This window comes from Asparagus officinalis, chromosome 8 (genome assembly GCF_001876935.1).
Source record: "Asparagus officinalis chromosome 8, Aspof.V1, whole genome shotgun sequence".
Taxonomy (NCBI): Eukaryota; Viridiplantae; Streptophyta; class Magnoliopsida; order Asparagales; family Asparagaceae; genus Asparagus; species Asparagus officinalis.
This window is the reverse complement of record NC_033801.1, coordinates 96,237,826-96,255,325: the sequence shown is the minus strand read 5'-3', so window position 1 is coordinate 96,255,325 and position 17,500 is coordinate 96,237,826. Positions and strand designations below refer to the sequence as shown.

Here is a 17,500-nt window from a genome sequence, read left to right as displayed (position 1 = left end):
ATTTTGCATTTTTAAAATGCATGTTACATGCAAAACAACACAGGGGGGTAGACTGGAATTTCCAGCACATACGCTAGCTATTAGAACTAGGTTTAGACATACCAAACGTTACTAAAATTAATTAAAACTTATATCAACAGAAATACAATTGAGTCTAGTTTTAGGAATAGAAAGAATTTTATGCATGCATTGCATATGTTGAGATATATGCTCTTTAAAAAGGATATAACTCAGGCAGACAGTTTCAGACACATGCACTGAGTTAAACCATACGTTCAAATAAGTAAATGATCTCAGAATTAAACAAACAGGGACTAAAATGAAATCCACTAAAGTCTAGTTTTTAGAACAGAAAGAATTTCTTCATTTGGATATATACAAAGAATGTTATGATCTGTTTAGTGGTAGTGTATCTTGCTGGAAATTTCTGCACGAAATTTCTGTTTCAAGATAAATTTGACATGCATGCCCTAAAATGTTACATGCAAGACCCCAAGTATAATATAACTATAATTATTGATTTATTTCAGTTCTAAATGATGGAATGAATTTTTTTTTTTTAGAGATTATACCTTAGAATACTCTTTCCTCCCTTTCCAAGCTTCAATGAACCCCTTCTTGACTATCCTTGAGCTCCCTCTTCTTCTTCAAGGTATGCAAGGGTTTAGGGTGAAAAAAATGAATGAGGAAGAGGATATAGAGGAGGGTTGCTGCTGGCCTGATATAGAGTGAAAGAGAGAGAGAGATATGATAGGATTTTCTTGGAAGAGTAAGAGATGTGAAAGGTTGAGTGGTTGACTAGCTTTTTCCCCATGCACTTATCTCTTGCAATAATGAGTTTTTTGAGGGTTTAAAATGTAAAATACTCCCACTAACATGGCTGACCAAAATTAAATAATTATGTTAATTAGAGTGTTCAAATTAGGTATTTAATGATTTGGTTATCTCTAATCAAGGTTTAAAGCATGTTTTTTTTCTTTAAGAGGAGAGGTGCTGGAGACGTTCAGAGGAGAGGGAGGAGGTTTTTAAGAGATTTTTCTTCTTAAATGGCAAAGTGAGAGGTGGAGGGCACATATATATAAGCCCATGTGAAGAGAAATCCTCAATTTGGCCAAAGTTGAGGGGTTTTATGCAAAATTTCCCCCACTAACATGGCTGAACAAATATAATAACTATGTTAATTAGAGAGTTTCACATTAGGTATTTAATGATTTGGTTATCTCTAATCAAGGTTTAAAGCATGGTTAACTTAGGTTTACATGCTAAGTTTGTATGCATGCTATGACTTAGTTAACTAGATCACAATATGAGAATTAGCTAAGTTAAATTCTCATACTAGAAGATTATATGAGATGCAATAAAGAAAAGAATCTACTAATTTATGGATTGGTGTCGGTAACGGTATCCGATCAATGAAAGGAAAAAAAAATTTGGAATGTTACATACTTCCCCCCTTAAGGAAATTTCGTCCCCGAAATTTTTACGTACCCTCAAAATAAATGTGGATATGTTTTTCGCATCTCAGATTCTTGTTCCCATGTTGCCTCCTCAACGCCTCGATTATTCCATAAAACTTTAACCAGTAATATGGATTTGTTTCTCAGCTGCTTCTCCTTAAAGCCTAGCACTCGAACCGGTTGTTCTTCATAAGATAGATCCTCCCGCAGGGGCAAGGCTTGGTGCGAAATGATGTGTCTGGGGTCTGGTACGTACTTTTTCAGGTTTGAGACGTGGAACACGTTATGAATCTTCTCCAATTCTGGGGGCAAGGCTAGCCGGTAGGCTACAGGTCCGATCTTCTCCAAAATTTCGAATGGCCCAAGGTATCTCGGACGGAGTTTGCATTTCTTGCCACCTCTTGTTATTCCTTTCATTGGCGTAGCCTTTAGAAACACATGATCACTAACCTAGAATTCTAGGTCCTTGCGTCGACGATCTGCATAGCTCTTTTGCCTACTTTGGGCCGTCTGCATATGTTGCCGAATAGTTTGGATCTTCTCAGTCGTCTCCTGGATTACGTCTGGTCCAAGTAGTCGACGATCACCAGTCTCTTCCCAACAGATAGGGGATCTACATCGCCTCCCATATAGGGCTTCATAAGGTGTCATGCCAATGCTAGAATGAAAGCTATTATTGTAGGCGAACTCTACTAGTGGCAAATGCGTAGCCCAATTGCCTCCAAAATCTAAGGTACAAGCTCTCAGCATGTCCTCCAGGGTCTGTATCGTTCTCTCAGATTGTCCATCAGTTTGAGGATGTGCTGAAGTGCTGAACTTCAGTTTAGTCCCCAAAGCTTGATGTAGGCTCTTCCAAAATCTTGAGGTGAAACGGGGGTCTCGATCTGATACAATGGATATGGGAATCCCGTGGAGCTTCACGATCTCTTCAATGTATAAGCTGGTCAACTTTTCCATGGTATACGACATCTTGTAGGGTATGAAGTGCGCTGACTTGGTCAGGCGGTCAACTACCACCCATATGGCATCCTCTCCTTTTGTTGATCGGGGTAGTCCAGTAACAAAATCCATGGTGAGGTGATCCCATTTCCATTCTGGAATGGGCAAAGGTTGTAATAGTCCTGATGGTTTCTGATGTTCAATCTTCACCTGCTGGCATGTTAAACATTTTGATACAAATATAGCTATCTCCTCCTTCATGCGGTTCCACCAGATGTTTTGTCGGAGGTTCTGATACATCTTGGTGCTACCCGGATGAAGAGCATATAGGGTCTGGTGAGCTTCTCTCAATATCTGATCCTTAAGCTCCCCATCATTGGGTACACAAAGGCGATTACCCATCTTCAAAACACCATCTTGAATCTTAAAGTCTGAATATTTTCCTTGTTCCACCTTCTTCCTTATCTCACATAGCTCCTTGTCTTCCTTCTGTCGCTCCTTGATTTGGTCCAACAGAGTAGGTTGTAGGCTTATCTGACAAATCTTCATTCCAGAAGAATACTTTCTAACTTCAATCTCCATTCTCTCAAGCTCCTTACTTAACTCGGCTTGTTTAGTTAGCAAACAAGCTGATGCAATATGATTCTTCCGACTGAGAGCATCTGCTACTACATTCGCTTTACCTGGATGGTAAAGAATATTTACATCGTAGTCTTTCAGCAATTCCAACCACCTTCTTTGCCTCATGTTAATCTCCTTCTGAGTAAATATATACTTTAGGCTCTTGTGATCTGTATAAATATCACATGATACCCCATATAGATAGTGTCTCCATATCTTCAGGGCAAAAATCACAGCAGCCAATTCCAGATCATGAGTGGGGTAATTCTTCTCATGAGGTCTCAATTGCCTGGAGGCATAAGCCACTACCTTCTCATTCTGCATTAGAACACAACCTAAACCTCTGGAAGATGCATCACTATATATCACAAACTTATCTGAACTCGTAGGGATAGTGAGGATGGGAGCAGTTACCAACCGTTTCTTCAACTCCTGAAAATGCTCTTCGCATTTCTCACTCCAATTATACTTGACATTCTTACGAGTCAAATAAGTTAAAGGGGCTGCTAATTGGGAAAAGTCTTTAACAAATCTTCTATAATATCCTGCTAGTCCCAAAAAGCTACGAATCTCAGTCACTGAGGTGGGACGCGGCCAGTTCACGACAGCTTCAACCTTCGCTGGATCCACGGATATCCCATCTCTAGTGATCACATGGCCTAAAAATATCACCTTTTCTAGCCAGAATTCACACTTCTTAAACTTTGCGTATAGCTGTTGCTCTCTTAGGATTTGCAATACAATCTTCAAATGTTCTTCATGTTCTTGGTAACTCTTAGAATAGATCAATATGTCATCAATGAAAACTACCACAAATTGATCCAAATATTGTTTGAATATCCGATTCATCAGATCCATGAATGCGGCCGGCGCATTAGTCAGTCCAAAAGGCATCACTAAAAATTCATAGTGACCGTAGCGAGTCCTGAATGCTGTTTTTGCTACGTCCTCAGGCTTAATCTTTAACTGATGGTACCCTGACCTTAAATCAATTTTGGAAAAATATTGAGCTCCTTGAAGCTGATCAAATAGATCATCTATCCTTGGGAGTGGATACTTATTCTTAATGGTCAATTTATTCAACTCTCTGTAATCTATACAGAGTCTCATACTCCCATCTTTCTTTTTCACAAATAAGACTGGTGCTCCCCATGGAGACACGCTGGGTCTAATGAATCCTTTATCCAATAACTCTTGAAGTTGTTCCTTTAGTTCCTTCATCTCAACTGGCGCCAATCTATAAGGGGCTTTAGATATAGGAGTGGTCCCTGGGACCAAGTCTATGGCAAACTCTATCTCCCGATCTGGAGGCAATCCTGGCAAATCTTCTGGAAAGACATCCGGGTAATCTCTTACAACAAGTATATCTGAAAGCTTTTTCTCATTCAATTGGTCACTTATCACACAAGCTAAATATCCACTACAACCTTGCCTTAACAATTTATTAGCCTTCATAAATGAGATTAGGTGCGTGAGTGGTCTTCTACTTTCCCCTTGGAAAACAAAACTCGCCTCCGCTTGTGGTTTAAACTTTATCAGTTTTCTCAAACAGTCTATAGTTGCATGATGAGATGCTAACCAATCCATTCCTAGGATAACATCAAAATCTGACATGTCTAGGCATACAAGGTCTGCATTCATGACATGATCACTCACTAAAACTCCACAATTCTCATAAACATATGTTGCTAGGAGACTACCACCCATAGGTGTGGACACAATTATCTCACTACTTAATAGTGTCGGTGAATTGGGAAAATTCCTAGCAAAGTGAGGTGATACAAAGAGTGTGTAGATCCAGGGTTGAAAAGTGCATGAGCGGTGAATGAACATATGGGAACTGTACCTTCCACCACGGATGGTGATGCTTGTGCATCCTTCCTTGTCAGGGCAAAAACTCTTCCTTGGTTCCTTTGGTTCTGCTGCACACTCTGGTTGGACTGAGCCTTCCGCTGGGGAGCATTTGATTGCTGTGAGGCATTAGCTCGAGCCGCGTGATCTCCTCTTGGTGCTCGCTCTGTTATTGCTTGATTCCTCAAGGTTGGACAATCTCTCTTGAAGTGCCCAGGTTGACCACACTCGAAACATGCACGGTGAAGTCTGCAATATCCAGAGTGATGATTGCCACATCTAGGGCACGCTGCTGACTTATTTGGCTGATTTGCTCGATCATGACGAAAGGGAAATTTTGCTGTCGCTGACCTCCCGGGCTGATTCGATGCTGACTTATCGGTTGTGAGACCTCCTTCTGTTCGTGGGCGTTTAACTAAACTCTGCTTCTTATTGCGGATCTCCTGATACTCTAGCAGGTCTTTCTCAATTTCAAACGCAGTCTCAACCAGTTCTGCGTAGTTCCTGATTCTGAGGGCCACTAGTTTCCCTCTGATATTTCCCCTGAGTCCCCTTTGAAACTTCTTGGCCTTATCTGATTCTTCAGCGATCAAATGTGGAGCAAACCTTAATAGTTGAGTAAACTTAGCCTCATACTCTTTGACTGTCATGTTATTTTGTTGCAAACCTTGAAATTAAATAGCCCACTGATCCCTAACACTCTCCGGGATATATTTCTTATTCATAAGCTCCACAAATCTATCCCAATCAATCTGTCTCTGGGCAGCCCTTTCTAATCTTAAGGTTGTCTTCCACCAATGTTCAGCTTCCCCTCTGAACATGAAGGCGGCAAATGACACCTTTTGCTCCTCTGTGCAACTTAAGACTAAAAATATCTTCTTCATTTGTAAAATCCAATCCTCCTCATCCAGGTCAAGCTCTCATCCAAGTGGAATTCCCTCTTGGAACTCATCAAGTAGGGGCTATTGTGCTACCTCAAATTCCCACTCCATAGGCTCCTCCGCTGGATCCTCATCCTCCATAGGGTTCTCCTCGGGGTCCTCCTCCTCGGGATCCTCCTCCATAGGGTCCTCCTCCTCGGGGTCTTCCTCTATAGGGTCCTCCTCGGGGTCCTCCTCCTCGTAATCCTCCTCTATAGGGTCCTCCTCCTCAGAGTCCTCCTCTTCAAGGTCCTCATTCTCAAGCTCGCCACTCTTCGCCAATTGCCCACGAGTGTGATGGCTAATCGAAGAGTAATCTACTCTCTCCCCAAATGTCTCCTCCGGGTCAGTCTCCTCAAAGCTGATCTCCCAATCCTCTGAAAGTGTTGACCACACCTCCCCGCTGCTAATGGATCCTTCCATCTCAGAAACACTCGAATCTGAATCTGCCATTCCTACCAGAAGTCACCTATAAGCCTCCAATGGTACAAAACCAACCTAATAGAAATCTAGATATCACAAGAATGTCATGGAAAGATAATCCCTCCATGACTAGTGTTTGACACCGACTAGAAAGATCCCTACGTCCCCTAGGTATTTCAATGTAGGACTCTTAAGGTGTCAACCTGTGCTCTGATACCACTGTGTAACGCCCCTCCTCTGGGAGGTACATAAAAAATTTGAGCATGACCTATCTGTAATAAAAAGGGTCGACCTGCTAAATCTTTATGCACATCACAACATAGATATACTGAAGGGCGAAAAATAAAGCAGTAGAGATCCATATGCAATACCCAAGATCACGAGGTTGACAGCAGAGTCCATTGAATACCAAAATAGAAGAGAACTAATGGGTAATACAACACATTACAATAATAGCAGTGGCTACAACATTAATACATGTTTTATAAGTCAAAGGTATTACAAAAGTGAACATAAATTAACCCCTATTAAGATTTTCCTCTGGAGCTAATCTTCAAATTCAGGGTCTGCAATGCCCTTATCCTTTCCAGTTGTATGACCTGCGAGTGGATTCAGAAACAATAGGGGTGAGCCTAAGGCCCAATAGGTAACCATAAAAATCTCGGGTACAATCCAAGGGAACGAATGAAAATGATAGACATAGATATCAAACTTGAACAACGGGGTCTCAACATTAAGTTGCCATTCTTATATCGTAATCATTGACCGAAGTGAAATAACATGTAAAGATGAATAATCAAGGTCTAATATTCAGGATTCCAAACTCCCCAATCATGGGATAATCAATAAACCGCGCATGCCTTTATACACCCATCGGTGAGCGTCATCACACAGGGCATTGTCCCACCGGGACACTATATCGTTACCACCCACCGGTGAAGCTTACTTCACACAGGGCATAATCCATGAATATAGACAATCAAGCATCAACGAAGAGAGGAATACTATCATTATCAATAGTTGAACCATCGAATCAATTTGAATTGTTGCAATGAAATCATTCAAGGACATCGAAGGTATAAAGCTGAAATAAACAACATTAGGATAGCAATGATTAACCAATCAACAACGAGCCCATGCATGAGGTGAATCAAATAGGAATATTATGAAAATGATAAGATATACAATTAGCATGGGAAACTAACTCGCAGGAATTTCAAGAAAGTAATCAATCGAACTCTCAAAGACTTGAGAGGAAACAATGAAAGGTTACCTACCGATTATGTCGGGATCCTCTCGGCCAACGAATAAATCCAAGATTCTCTGTCCTATATATACATGTATACCCACATGAGATTCTAGACACTATGTATTTTAAAACTTTAACTTAAAACTTATATCATGGTATAAGCTACACCCTAGATGATTGCATCTAATATCTCTAATATGCACAGCAACCTAAGTAGTGTACATGCAGCAGATTTAGGTGAATATATGGTACAACAATTGATATCCAAAATGCATGAAACTAGTCTCAAATAACTCCATTATGAGTCTAATTTCAGAATATAAAACTTTTACATCAATGCATGGTGTATAGTAAGAGTCATGCTCTCAGAAAACTACACCTATCAAAACTGTAGCAGAAAAATAGAGATCATCATTTGGGATGAATAATTTATCTCAGAAAACTACACCTATCAAAACTGTAGCAGAAAAATAGAGATCATCATTTGGGATGAATAATTTATATCGGGTACTTAACTATATCCCAAAGTGCTCATACTTGGTATATAAGTAATATTATGGATTAGCTTCCATGTCCCATGAGTTTCATCAATTTTGCATTTTTAAAATGCATGTTACATGCAAAACAACACAGGGGGGTAGACTGGAATTTCCAGCACATACGCTTGCTATTAGAACTAGGTTTAGACATACCAAACGTTACTCAAATTAATTAAAACTTATATCAACAGAAAGACAATTGAGTCTAGTTTTAGGAATAGAAAGAATTTTATGCATGCATTGCATATGTTGAGATATATGCTCTTTAAAAAGGATATAACTCAGGCAGACAGTTTCAGACACATGCACTGAGTTAAACTATATTTTCAAAAAAGTAAATGATCTCAAAATTAAGCAAACAGGGTCTCAAATGAAAGCCACGAAATTCTAGTTTCTATAACAGAAAGAATTTTATGCATGTATGGTTTATGTTGAGATATATACTCTTTACAAATGACATAACTCAGGCAGACAGTTTCAGGCACATGCACTGAGTTAAACCATACTTTCAAATAAGTAAATGATCTCAGAATTAAACAAACAGGGAGTCAAATGAAAGCCACTAAAGTCTAGTGTTTATAACAGAAAGAATTTCTTCATTTGGATATATACAAAGAATGTTATGATCTGTTTAGTGGTAGTGTATCTTGCTGGAAATTTCTGCACGAAATTTCTGTTTCAAGATAAATTTGACATGCATGCCCTAAAATGTTACATGCAAGACCCCAAGTATAATATAACTATAATTATTGATTTATTTCAGTTCTAAATGATGGAATGAATTTTTTTTTAGAGATTATACCTTAGAATACTCTTTCCTCCCTTTCCAAGCTTCAATGAACCCCTTCTTGACTATCCTTGACCTCCCTCTTCTTCTTCAAGGTATGCAAGGGTTTAGGGTGAAAAAAAATGAATGAGGAAGAGGATATAGAGGAGGGTTTCTGCTGGCCTGATATAGAGTGAAAGAGAGAGAGAGATATGATAGGATTTTCTTGGAAGAGTAAGAGATGTGAAAGGTTGAGTGGTTGACTAGCTTTTTCCCCATGCACTTATCTCTTGCAATAATGAGTTTTTTGAGGGTTTAAAATGTAAAATACTCCCACTAACATGGCTGACCAAAATTAAATAATTATGTTAATTAGACACTTGTTGTGCAATTGCCAGATAGGGCATGCTTGACCAATGCTCTTGACTAAGGAAACAGAGTCAGAATAGGCAGTGGTAGGATGTAAATTCATCTGATTAATCAGATCAGCCCCAAACTCTAAAGCGTTAACTTCACTATTAAAACCAGTTCCCTCCCCCGAAGGGCCGGCAAAAGCACAAATCAAATTTCCCAAGTGGTTTCGAATAACCCCCCCAATCGCCGTTTGATTATTGCGGCAAGATCCATCCCTGTTTAGGGCATATGAACTCTGCCGTGGGGGGGTCCAAGCCTACAAGGAAATTCGTTTTGCTTTTGGGCTTTTGGGGGTAATGCCTATAGATTGCAGCGAATCAATCCCATATTTGCAAGACTGCATAGAGGGAAAAACAATAGCATCCAAATGTTGAAGGGTGTCGATTATAACCATTCTCGCATGCATATGGTCCTTCTTCATACCACCATAAATAGAATTGTTTCTGTAACTCCATATTTGTCTACAAATAGCAATGCACGCAAGCCTACCCATTATGGAGAAGTGAGATTTACCTTTACAGATGCGAAACCACCATTTCATGCGCGTGGTTATCGACGGAGCAGGGAGATAAGGAACAACAAAAATGATGCTGAAGTAGGTCCATAGAGATTGGGCAAGATCACTATCAACAAAAAGATGTTCAATAGACTCAGATTTGTGGTTAAGGCAGCAAACACATTTTGAGGCCAAAGCAATGCCATTTTGTTGAGCTTTCATGTCCACAGGGAGGATATTATGAAATATCTTCCAACAAACTAATTTAGCCGAAAATGGGGTGACAGTGGACCATATGTCAGCGAGAATGGGAATAGTAGGATAATGCCCACGAATAGATTCCCACGCCGATTTAACCGAGAAGGAACCGGATTTTTCAGGGGCCCAATCCCTAATATCATCATCCTCCGACAGCCTAGGGGCATGGTCGTATAAAGCCTGCACAACATCAGTCCCAAGTGTAGGAATAAGGTTGACAAAACACCAATTACCTTCATGACAAAAATCCCTAAGTTTCAGGTGGATATCCTCATAAGGACTGAGGCGATCCAAGAGAAACTCCGGGTGCCATCTGTCATACCAAAAAGATACATTACCCTTACCAATAGTCCATCCACACAAATGCGAGAAAACCTGTTTAATAGCAAGAATTTTCTTCCATTCCGGGGAGCATCTAATAGGGCCATTCCATTCAATAGGGGAGAGTGGGATGGAATATTTTTCATGCATGAAAGCAGCCCAGATGGAAGAATTGTTACATATATTCCAGCAGTGTTTAAGACGAAGCGCATTGTTCACATCAGTTAATTTGCGAATCCCAAGCCCCCCTTCGGACATAGGACGACAAAGTTTATGCCAAGAAACCCAATGTTTTTTGTGACCAAACTCCGAGGATCCCCAAAAAAAATTAGCAAACAGACTTTCAATTTTAGAGAGAACGGATTTAGGGATAGAGATGGCAGAAAGAAGACGGATCGGCATGCTCGATAGAACGTGTTTTATCAAAATGAGTCTACCCGCTTGGCTAAGGAGTTTTCCTTGCCACCCTTGGAGGCGGACTTTAATCCTATCAACAAGAGGGAGGAAAGGAGCAGCTTTACGTTGACCTGGGCCAATCGGAACTCCAAGGTAAGTCATTGGAAAAAGGCCATGGATGAAATGAAGAGTGTTGTCAATAACTCTAATGCGCTCACGGGGAGCTTTAGATTTTATGTAGTATCGACATTTGGCTAGGTTTAGTTGTTGACCAGAGCTTTGAGAATAAATATCAATGATCTTCAAAATGAGATTAAGGGATTTGCGGGCAGCATTGGTAAAAATGATCAGATCATCCGCAAACAAAAGGTGAGTGGGACACGTGGCCTTGGTAGTGGAAAACCTCGCGTCAAAAGATATCATGTTCTCAAGACCACGGGAGAGGGCTTCCTCAGCTAAGATGAAAAGACTGGGGGATAGGGGGTCTCCTTGACGGAGGCCCCTAGAACTACTAAAGAAACCTTTGTATATACCCTGAAAAACAACAGAGAAAATACAAGCTTTCATGATGTCAATCCAAGCCTCAGAGAAACCAAATCAAGACAGAACCGACCATAGAAAATCCCATTCAAGGCGGTCATAAGCTTTGTTCATGTCCAGATTCAGAATAATGTTTGGATGTTTGGATTTTTTTATCAAGATCTCTGCATATTTCTTTTGTCAAGCCGATATTGTCTGTAATGTTCCGGCCTTTGACAAAAGCACCTTGATTAGACGATATGATGGTAGGAAGGATCGTGGCTAATCTAGCACATAAAGCCTTAGCAAAAGCACCTTGATTAGACGATATGATGGTAGGAAGGATCGTGGCTAATCTAGCACATAAAGCCTTAGCAAAAATTTTGTACAAAGAAGTACAAAGGCTAATGGGCCGGAAATCATTAAGGGAGTTCATTTGCTGTTTTTTTAGGAATAAGCACGAGGATAGTGTGGGTAAGGCTAGCCGGAAGTTTTTTGTGAAGAAGAAAATCATTCACAGCTTCAAGGATAGAATTACCGACGATACTCCATTGGGAAGTGAAGACAGAAGAGGAGAATCCATCAATTCCAGCAGCGCTATCTGCTGGAATGGAGGCGGCAGCACTAGCTAATTTGTCGATGGAAAAAGGAGCAGTGAGGAAAGCATTAGTGTCATCCTGAATCGAAGGTGGGATCAGGCTCAACAATTCTTCTCGCACACAATGAGGCTCAGAGGACAGGAGGTTTGATAGATGGTTAATAGCCGCCTGATGAATAGCAGCGGGACCATGGAAAGAATCCCCATTCAGGCCCTTAAGAGAAGAGAGCTGAAACAGACTCTTATTACTCCGAACCATACCATGGAAAAATTTGGAATTAGAGTCTCCTTCCTTAAGCCATCTAATACGCGATTTTTGTTTCCAGAAAATTTCCTCCCGGATAACAATTTCGTGCCATTTAGATTTAGTAGACTGCAGCTCATAATGAGAGGAGGGGTCCCATTGAGCCTGAAGGGAGGATTCAATGCGAAGAATGTCGTTTTCAAGATCCTTCTTTTGAGTGAAGATATTGCCAAAAATGGTGGAATTCCATTGTTTAAGGGCATATCGGAGGGACTTGAGTTTCATGCAAATATCAATGATGGGAGGATGAGACCGAGGACGCTGCCAAATATGGAGAACCTGAGCTTTGAAAGATTCATGACGAGTCCACATTCTCTGAAATCTCCAAAGCCTAGGACCATCATAAGATTGATTACTCCAAGAAAGAATGATAGGAGAGTGATCAGAGAAAGATCTATGGAGAGCATGGGCAGACAGGTTCCCCGAGATCAACAGATCCGAGGATTGGAAGAATCTGTCAAGAGTTTGCCAAGTGTGTGGCCTACTCTCAAAGTTATTGCACCACATATATTTATGGCCCGATGTGCTGACAGGGGCCATGTGGCAGTCATTGATACAAGCATTGAATTCTTCCACCATGTGGCAGTCATTGATACAAGCATTGAATTCTTCCATAGCTAGGGGTTGAGGAGGGGCACCTCCAAATACGATCCTCAATGGAAGAAATGGTATTGAAATCCCCTCCCCACAACCAAGGACCGACATTGATAGAGTTAATGAAACGAAGGTGGTCCCACAATTGACGACGGCGTTGAATAGTATGTTTACCATAAATCGCCGAGAAAGAGAAAGAGAAGGAAGGCAGAGACACTGAAATGGAGATGCATTGAGTGTCTACGCGGATAGGCTGGACAAGAATACTCGGACGCCACAGAATCCAAATTTTACCCCCAAGGTCTTCATTGGATAACCAGTTTGACGATTCGCAAAAGAAGTGGAATTTCCTAATGAACGTGGTTGAAACAATGGGTTCAATAATGATGAATAAAAAAGGTTTGTGTTCGGCAATTAATTGCCTACAGAAACCAAAAGTGCCAGGGTTTGCTATCCCTCTGGCATTCCAACAAACGATTTTGTGATTATTCATTAATGATCCGTGACAGGGTTTCTGGCCCTGAGCTGGACTTTCAGAGGGGCGTTGGGGTGTCTTTTGTTTTTTTAGAAGACTTTCGGTGATTTTGGAAGAGGTCATCAGTGTTATGACCTAGAGAGTGGGAGGGCTCAACATTTTGTTCTTCACCCTCGGAGACAGTTTGGGCAGAAAACATATTGTTTCCTTCTTGATCCAAAGGAGAGTTTGGTTGAGAGTCCATCGCTATAGAGGATCCTGAGTCCGATTCCACAGGGGAAGAGATATGGATATCAGAAGATTGGGGGAGGGCTATCACAATCGCACTAGTGGAAGAGGACATGGCCTTACTCGCCACTGTCGATGATATAACAGGGGTATTCGGGACAGGTCCAGAGGTAAGAGAGGTTTGGATGACAACCTCTTTTGGGGTAATGCATGATTGATCAATGGAATTTATTTTATGAGAAACAGACTCAAAGAATTCTTGATTAGCACTGACATTAGTTTGTTGATTTTTAAAACTCACTGATTTTCTCTTTTGATTCTTAAGAAGAGCTTTCGAAGGAGAAAGGGGTTGGTTATGACAGATGGATGGTTGGGAATTTTCATTAGCTTGAATACCATCCGGGGATGGAACTAAAAGAGGTTGATGCGGCTCAGGAATAAGCTGATGCTGCTGGTTTTGGGGGGCTTGGATCGTATCAACAGGGAAAAGTAGCAGGATGGAGGGGGTAGCCGACGATGATGGCCCTGAAGATGATTTCGCTGGAATAGAAGCGGATGGGGGTTTAACGAGGATATTTGGGGGAAAAGGAAGAGAGGCTGAAAGAGGAGGGTTCTGCCCACTGACATGCTGCCTAGACCCACTAACATTCTGCCGAAAATGATGAGGACGCTTGGGAGGATGAGGAACATGGACAGAAGCTAAGGGTTGAGGAATAACAGGGATACTTTTGTGACAAGACACAGATAGATGACCATGAGAGTGACAGCTATTGCAAAATTTTGGGAGTTTTTCATATAAAATCTGTTGATCACAACCTTCATAAAGACCAATCCATATAGATTGAGGCGGGGGTTTACGGAGGTCAATTTCAACACAAACACGGGCGGCACTAGGCCTAGCAAGAGTGGCTGTGGCTAAGTCCAAGCACAAAAAACGACCAATTTTATTTGCTACAGTTCTTAAAAATTCAGGAATAAAACACTGAAGGGGGAGATTCGGAAAAGAGATCCAAACTGGGGCGAAACATGAGTCCTCTTTTATATGGCAGAGACCGTGCCACCTAAAAATTTTATAGGGGAAAGTAATCAGGGTGGACGACGATCTAGATAGGACTTTAAGGAGGTCTATTTCATTTTGAAAACGTAGCAGAAAAGCTCTTGATGATAGGGGGCCAATAGAGAAAGGGTGATCAATTCCCCAACTCATAATTTCTTTGTGACCAGACTCAAGAGACGGACGGCCACCCAGAAATTTCATAACAAGCGCATTATCATACAATTTCTCAATTTTTGAAAGCTCGGAATTGACAAAGGAGAACGAGAATTTACCATCCTTGGTGCCACTGATAATATTCGAACCTGTATCTGGAAGGCGAGCAAAGGCTTGAACCTGTTGAGCATGATTTCTCACGAAGCCAGGACCTCTGGAGTTTTTGGCAGCTTGAGCATATGACAATTGTTGAGGAGCAGCAGACCCTGAGAGCCTCGACACGGAGTTTTGAGCAGAGGAGCAGTTAGGTTGAGCGACAGTAGCAACTCCAACCTGCTGCAGCTGCACTGGAGCTAAAATAGAGGCAGATGATGGCGCGGTGGAGAGGATAGGCGCTGTAGTTGAGGGGAGAGTTGTGATAGCCGACCCTGAAGCTTGCTTTGCGGAATCAGCCCGAAGCCGAAAAATAAGGAGCCACCCGGAGCCGAAGAAGAGAGCACCCCGCTGCAGAGGGAGAACCGAGCTGATGCGGCTACAAAAGGACCGCAGCGGAGCCAGCGCCTCCACCGCCGAGACCACGCCGGATGTCCCCCTTCGAACTGGCCGAGGATGGCGGAAAGGGCAAAAGGGTGGGAGAAGGAGCGAGTATCTGACGGCTCAGAGCGATGCAGACCGCTGAGTCTCGCGGACCACTGCAGAAGAGGGAAACTAAGGCCGAACGGCCAAACGGCGGCAGCGGACACAAAAAAGCTAGATCTGGAGGCGGGGGAGGCAGATCTACCACCGGAGCGGCCGGATCTGGAAGATTAGGAGGCGGATCCGAACGAAACTGAAGCAGATCTGAAGATAAAGAGGAAAGGGGAAACGAGGGTTTCTGATTTGGGGGTGGATTTGAGGAAGACGAAGGTTTGGGATGGGGGTTTTGAGTAGGAATCGAAGTGGGGGGGCCATGCCCACGTGACTGTTGGGAAAAAAGCTCCGACAGCCACCACGTGGGGGGCCAAGGCTGGAGAAGACGCAGGAAAGAGGGGATCGCCTCTAGGGGAGAGAAAAAGAGGAGAGAGAATAGGGACAGTGGACAGTAGGAATCTCTTTTTTTTTCAACAAAAAGAAAATTCATTAATAAGAAGGAAAAAGTTACAAAGGTTCGCCACTTCATTATGAGTGCGATAAGATCGTAAGTGAGACATTCCCCACTCTTACAAAAGTCTAGAAAGACTAAACACTAATACAAGAGACTTATGAGCTTAAGAAAGATGGAGCTCTTGACCTAAATACAACATCCAAGGTATAGTCCAAATGACTTCAAAAACAACCAAAACTACTTCAGATATCATTTGTGCTTTGAGGGACCTTTTCGGGTCCTAAGTTGGACTCTAAGCGGACCGTCGGGTTGCCTTTTATTCTTTTTTGAAGACATAGGCCGTTGATAGAAAGCAACATCGGAGATGTGACCTTGAAAACCTGGAGGCTCCTCATCAAGATGTTCCCCTTCCGAAGCACACTGAAGAGGAAGAGATTTGTTGATATATTCATGTGAGCTCTACACGGGAGAGTTCTGTTGTGATTCGGTCTCAAACGAGCCCTCTGATTCGAGTCCTTCCAAAAGTTGATTCTGACGGAATTTTGAAGGAGTGGGAGCATTCATGAGGGCATAGATGCCACCATTTTGTTCTCCAATTGATCGATTAAGCATCTCCCAAAAAACCCGATTCAGGTGAGATTCGGGCGGCATCACGCATCGAATGTTGTATTTTTCAAAATTGGATTGAACTCGCAAGGAGGAGGTGGAAGGCTGGTTGGTATTTGTTGACGATTGCTGCACTGATTGGACTGGATCCGAAAGGGAGAAAGGTGCAGCTTGGGCGGACAGACCAGGTGACTGAACTGCAGCAGAGGCGGGGGCAGTCCAATAGACGACTGGCTGAACCTCGGATGGCGGAGGGGGGGCTGAAGATGGAGGCAGATCTGAGGTGAAAGGGGATACTGCAGCAGCAAGGAGAGGAGATGCAGAGGGGGGACGTTGGCGCTGGATGGGGAAAGAGGGCGAGGCGGATCCAGCTCCCCAGAGACGCCGGACTGCTGTAGGGTTGATATGGAGGTAGGGGAGGCGATGCAGAACTGACAGGACCGGACTGCTGCTGCTCTGAGGGAAAGACCGCGTGGCTGATTGACGGTGGAAGAAGTTGCTGATAAGAGGCATTGGGGGGGCCTGCTGGGAAGGATTTGATGCCGACAAGAGTGCTGCTGTTGCAGTAACAGACGAGGCCGGAGACTGATGGGGGTTAACCAGAACAACAGCGGACAAATTCTCCTTGGCATTGCTTCGAACAGGAAGAGAGTGTTCCTTAAGAGCAGGAGACGGGTCTGAATCTTGGGATTGTGGGGTGTCCAAAGAAGCTTTGGAGCAATCCACATAAGTGTGGCCCTGCACATGGCAACCTGAACAGAATTTGGGCACTCTCTCGTATACAATCGGTTGTTTAAAACCCTCGAACAAACCAATCCATATGAATTGAGGCCGCTCCTTCCTAAGATCAAGTTCAATGCACATTCTTGCTTCACTAGGACGTGCAAGCGTCGTTGTGGCTTTGTCAAAACATAGGAAACGGCCAATTAAGCTAGCCATAGATTCCAAAAATTCTGGAGCAAAACATTGAAGGGGGAGCCTCGGCAATGAAATCCATATTGGCACCATATACGACTCCTCCTTTATATGGCATCGGTTGTGCCATCTGAAAATTTTGTATGGGAAGGTGAGGAGGGATGAAGAAGGCATGGTAATGGTTTTCAGAAGGTCCCTCTCCTCCTGAAACCTAAGAAGGAAAGATCGGGAAGTGAGCGGTCCGATGGAGAATTGGCTTTCAAAACCCCAACTAGAGATCTCTTTGTGACTCGCTGCGAGAGATGGACGTCCCCCAT

At 42.5% G+C, this 17,500-nt stretch overlaps 4 protein-coding genes across 4 annotated transcripts; all 4 read right to left on the bottom strand.

Moving 5' to 3' along the window:
• On the bottom strand, nucleotides 4,751-5,518 carry LOC109821560. The gene has a single exon (XM_020387740.1). The coding sequence runs from the start codon at nucleotides 5,516-5,518 to the stop codon at nucleotides 4,751-4,753; it is 768 nt and encodes a 255-aa protein (XP_020243329.1).
• LOC109821559 (glutamic acid-rich protein-like) lies at nucleotides 5,831-6,241 on the bottom strand. Its single transcript, XM_020387739.1, has one exon. It carries the CDS (start codon nucleotides 6,239-6,241, stop codon nucleotides 5,831-5,833), a length of 411 nt encoding a protein of 136 aa, XP_020243328.1.
• On the bottom strand, nucleotides 6,613-10,450 carry LOC109819518. The gene is made up of 3 exons (XM_020385265.1): nucleotides 9,693-10,450; nucleotides 7,489-7,539; nucleotides 6,613-6,810 (listed from the first exon to the last, which is right to left on the bottom strand). Exons 1-3 carry the CDS (start codon nucleotides 10,402-10,404, stop codon nucleotides 6,758-6,760), a joined length of 816 nt encoding a protein of 271 aa, XP_020240854.1. The 5' UTR covers nucleotides 10,405-10,450; the 3' UTR covers nucleotides 6,613-6,757.
• Nucleotides 11,363-12,861, bottom strand: LOC109819516. The gene is made up of 3 exons (XM_020385264.1): nucleotides 12,651-12,861; nucleotides 11,485-12,611; nucleotides 11,363-11,415 (listed from the first exon to the last, which is right to left on the bottom strand). The coding sequence occupies exons 1-2, from the start codon at nucleotides 12,840-12,842 to the stop codon at nucleotides 11,592-11,594; spliced, it is 1,212 nt and encodes a 403-aa protein (XP_020240853.1). The 5' UTR covers nucleotides 12,843-12,861; the 3' UTR covers nucleotides 11,363-11,415; nucleotides 11,485-11,591.

Bases quoted from the DNA above. Each gene is read 5' to 3' on its own strand.
- LOC109821559 (XM_020387739.1), bottom strand. From the start codon at position 6,241: ATGGCAGATTCAGATTCGAGTGTTTCTGAGATGGAAGGATCCATTAGC.
- LOC109819518 (XM_020385265.1), bottom strand. From the start codon at position 10,404: ATGCATGAAAAATATTCCATCCCACTCTCCCCTATTGAATGGAATGGC. The intron at 7,540-9,692 runs GTAAATCTCACT...ATGTATATATAG, and splicing joins GTGGTTTCGCATCTGTAAAG to GACAGAGAATCTTGGATTTA. The intron at 6,811-7,488 runs GTAGGTAACCTT...ATCCACTCGCAG, and splicing joins AGAGGATCCCGACATAATCG to GTCATACAACTGGAAAGGAT.
- LOC109819516 (XM_020385264.1), bottom strand. From the start codon at position 12,842: ATGGTAAACATACTATTCAACGCCGTCGTCAATTGTGGGACCACCTTC. The intron at 12,612-12,650 runs ATGGTGGAAGAA...AATGACTGCCAC, and splicing joins CTTGTATCAATGACTGCCAC to ATGGCCCCTGTCAGCACATC.
- LOC109821560 (XM_020387740.1), bottom strand. From the start codon at position 5,518: ATGACAGTCAAAGAGTATGAGGCTAAGTTTACTCAACTATTAAGGTTT.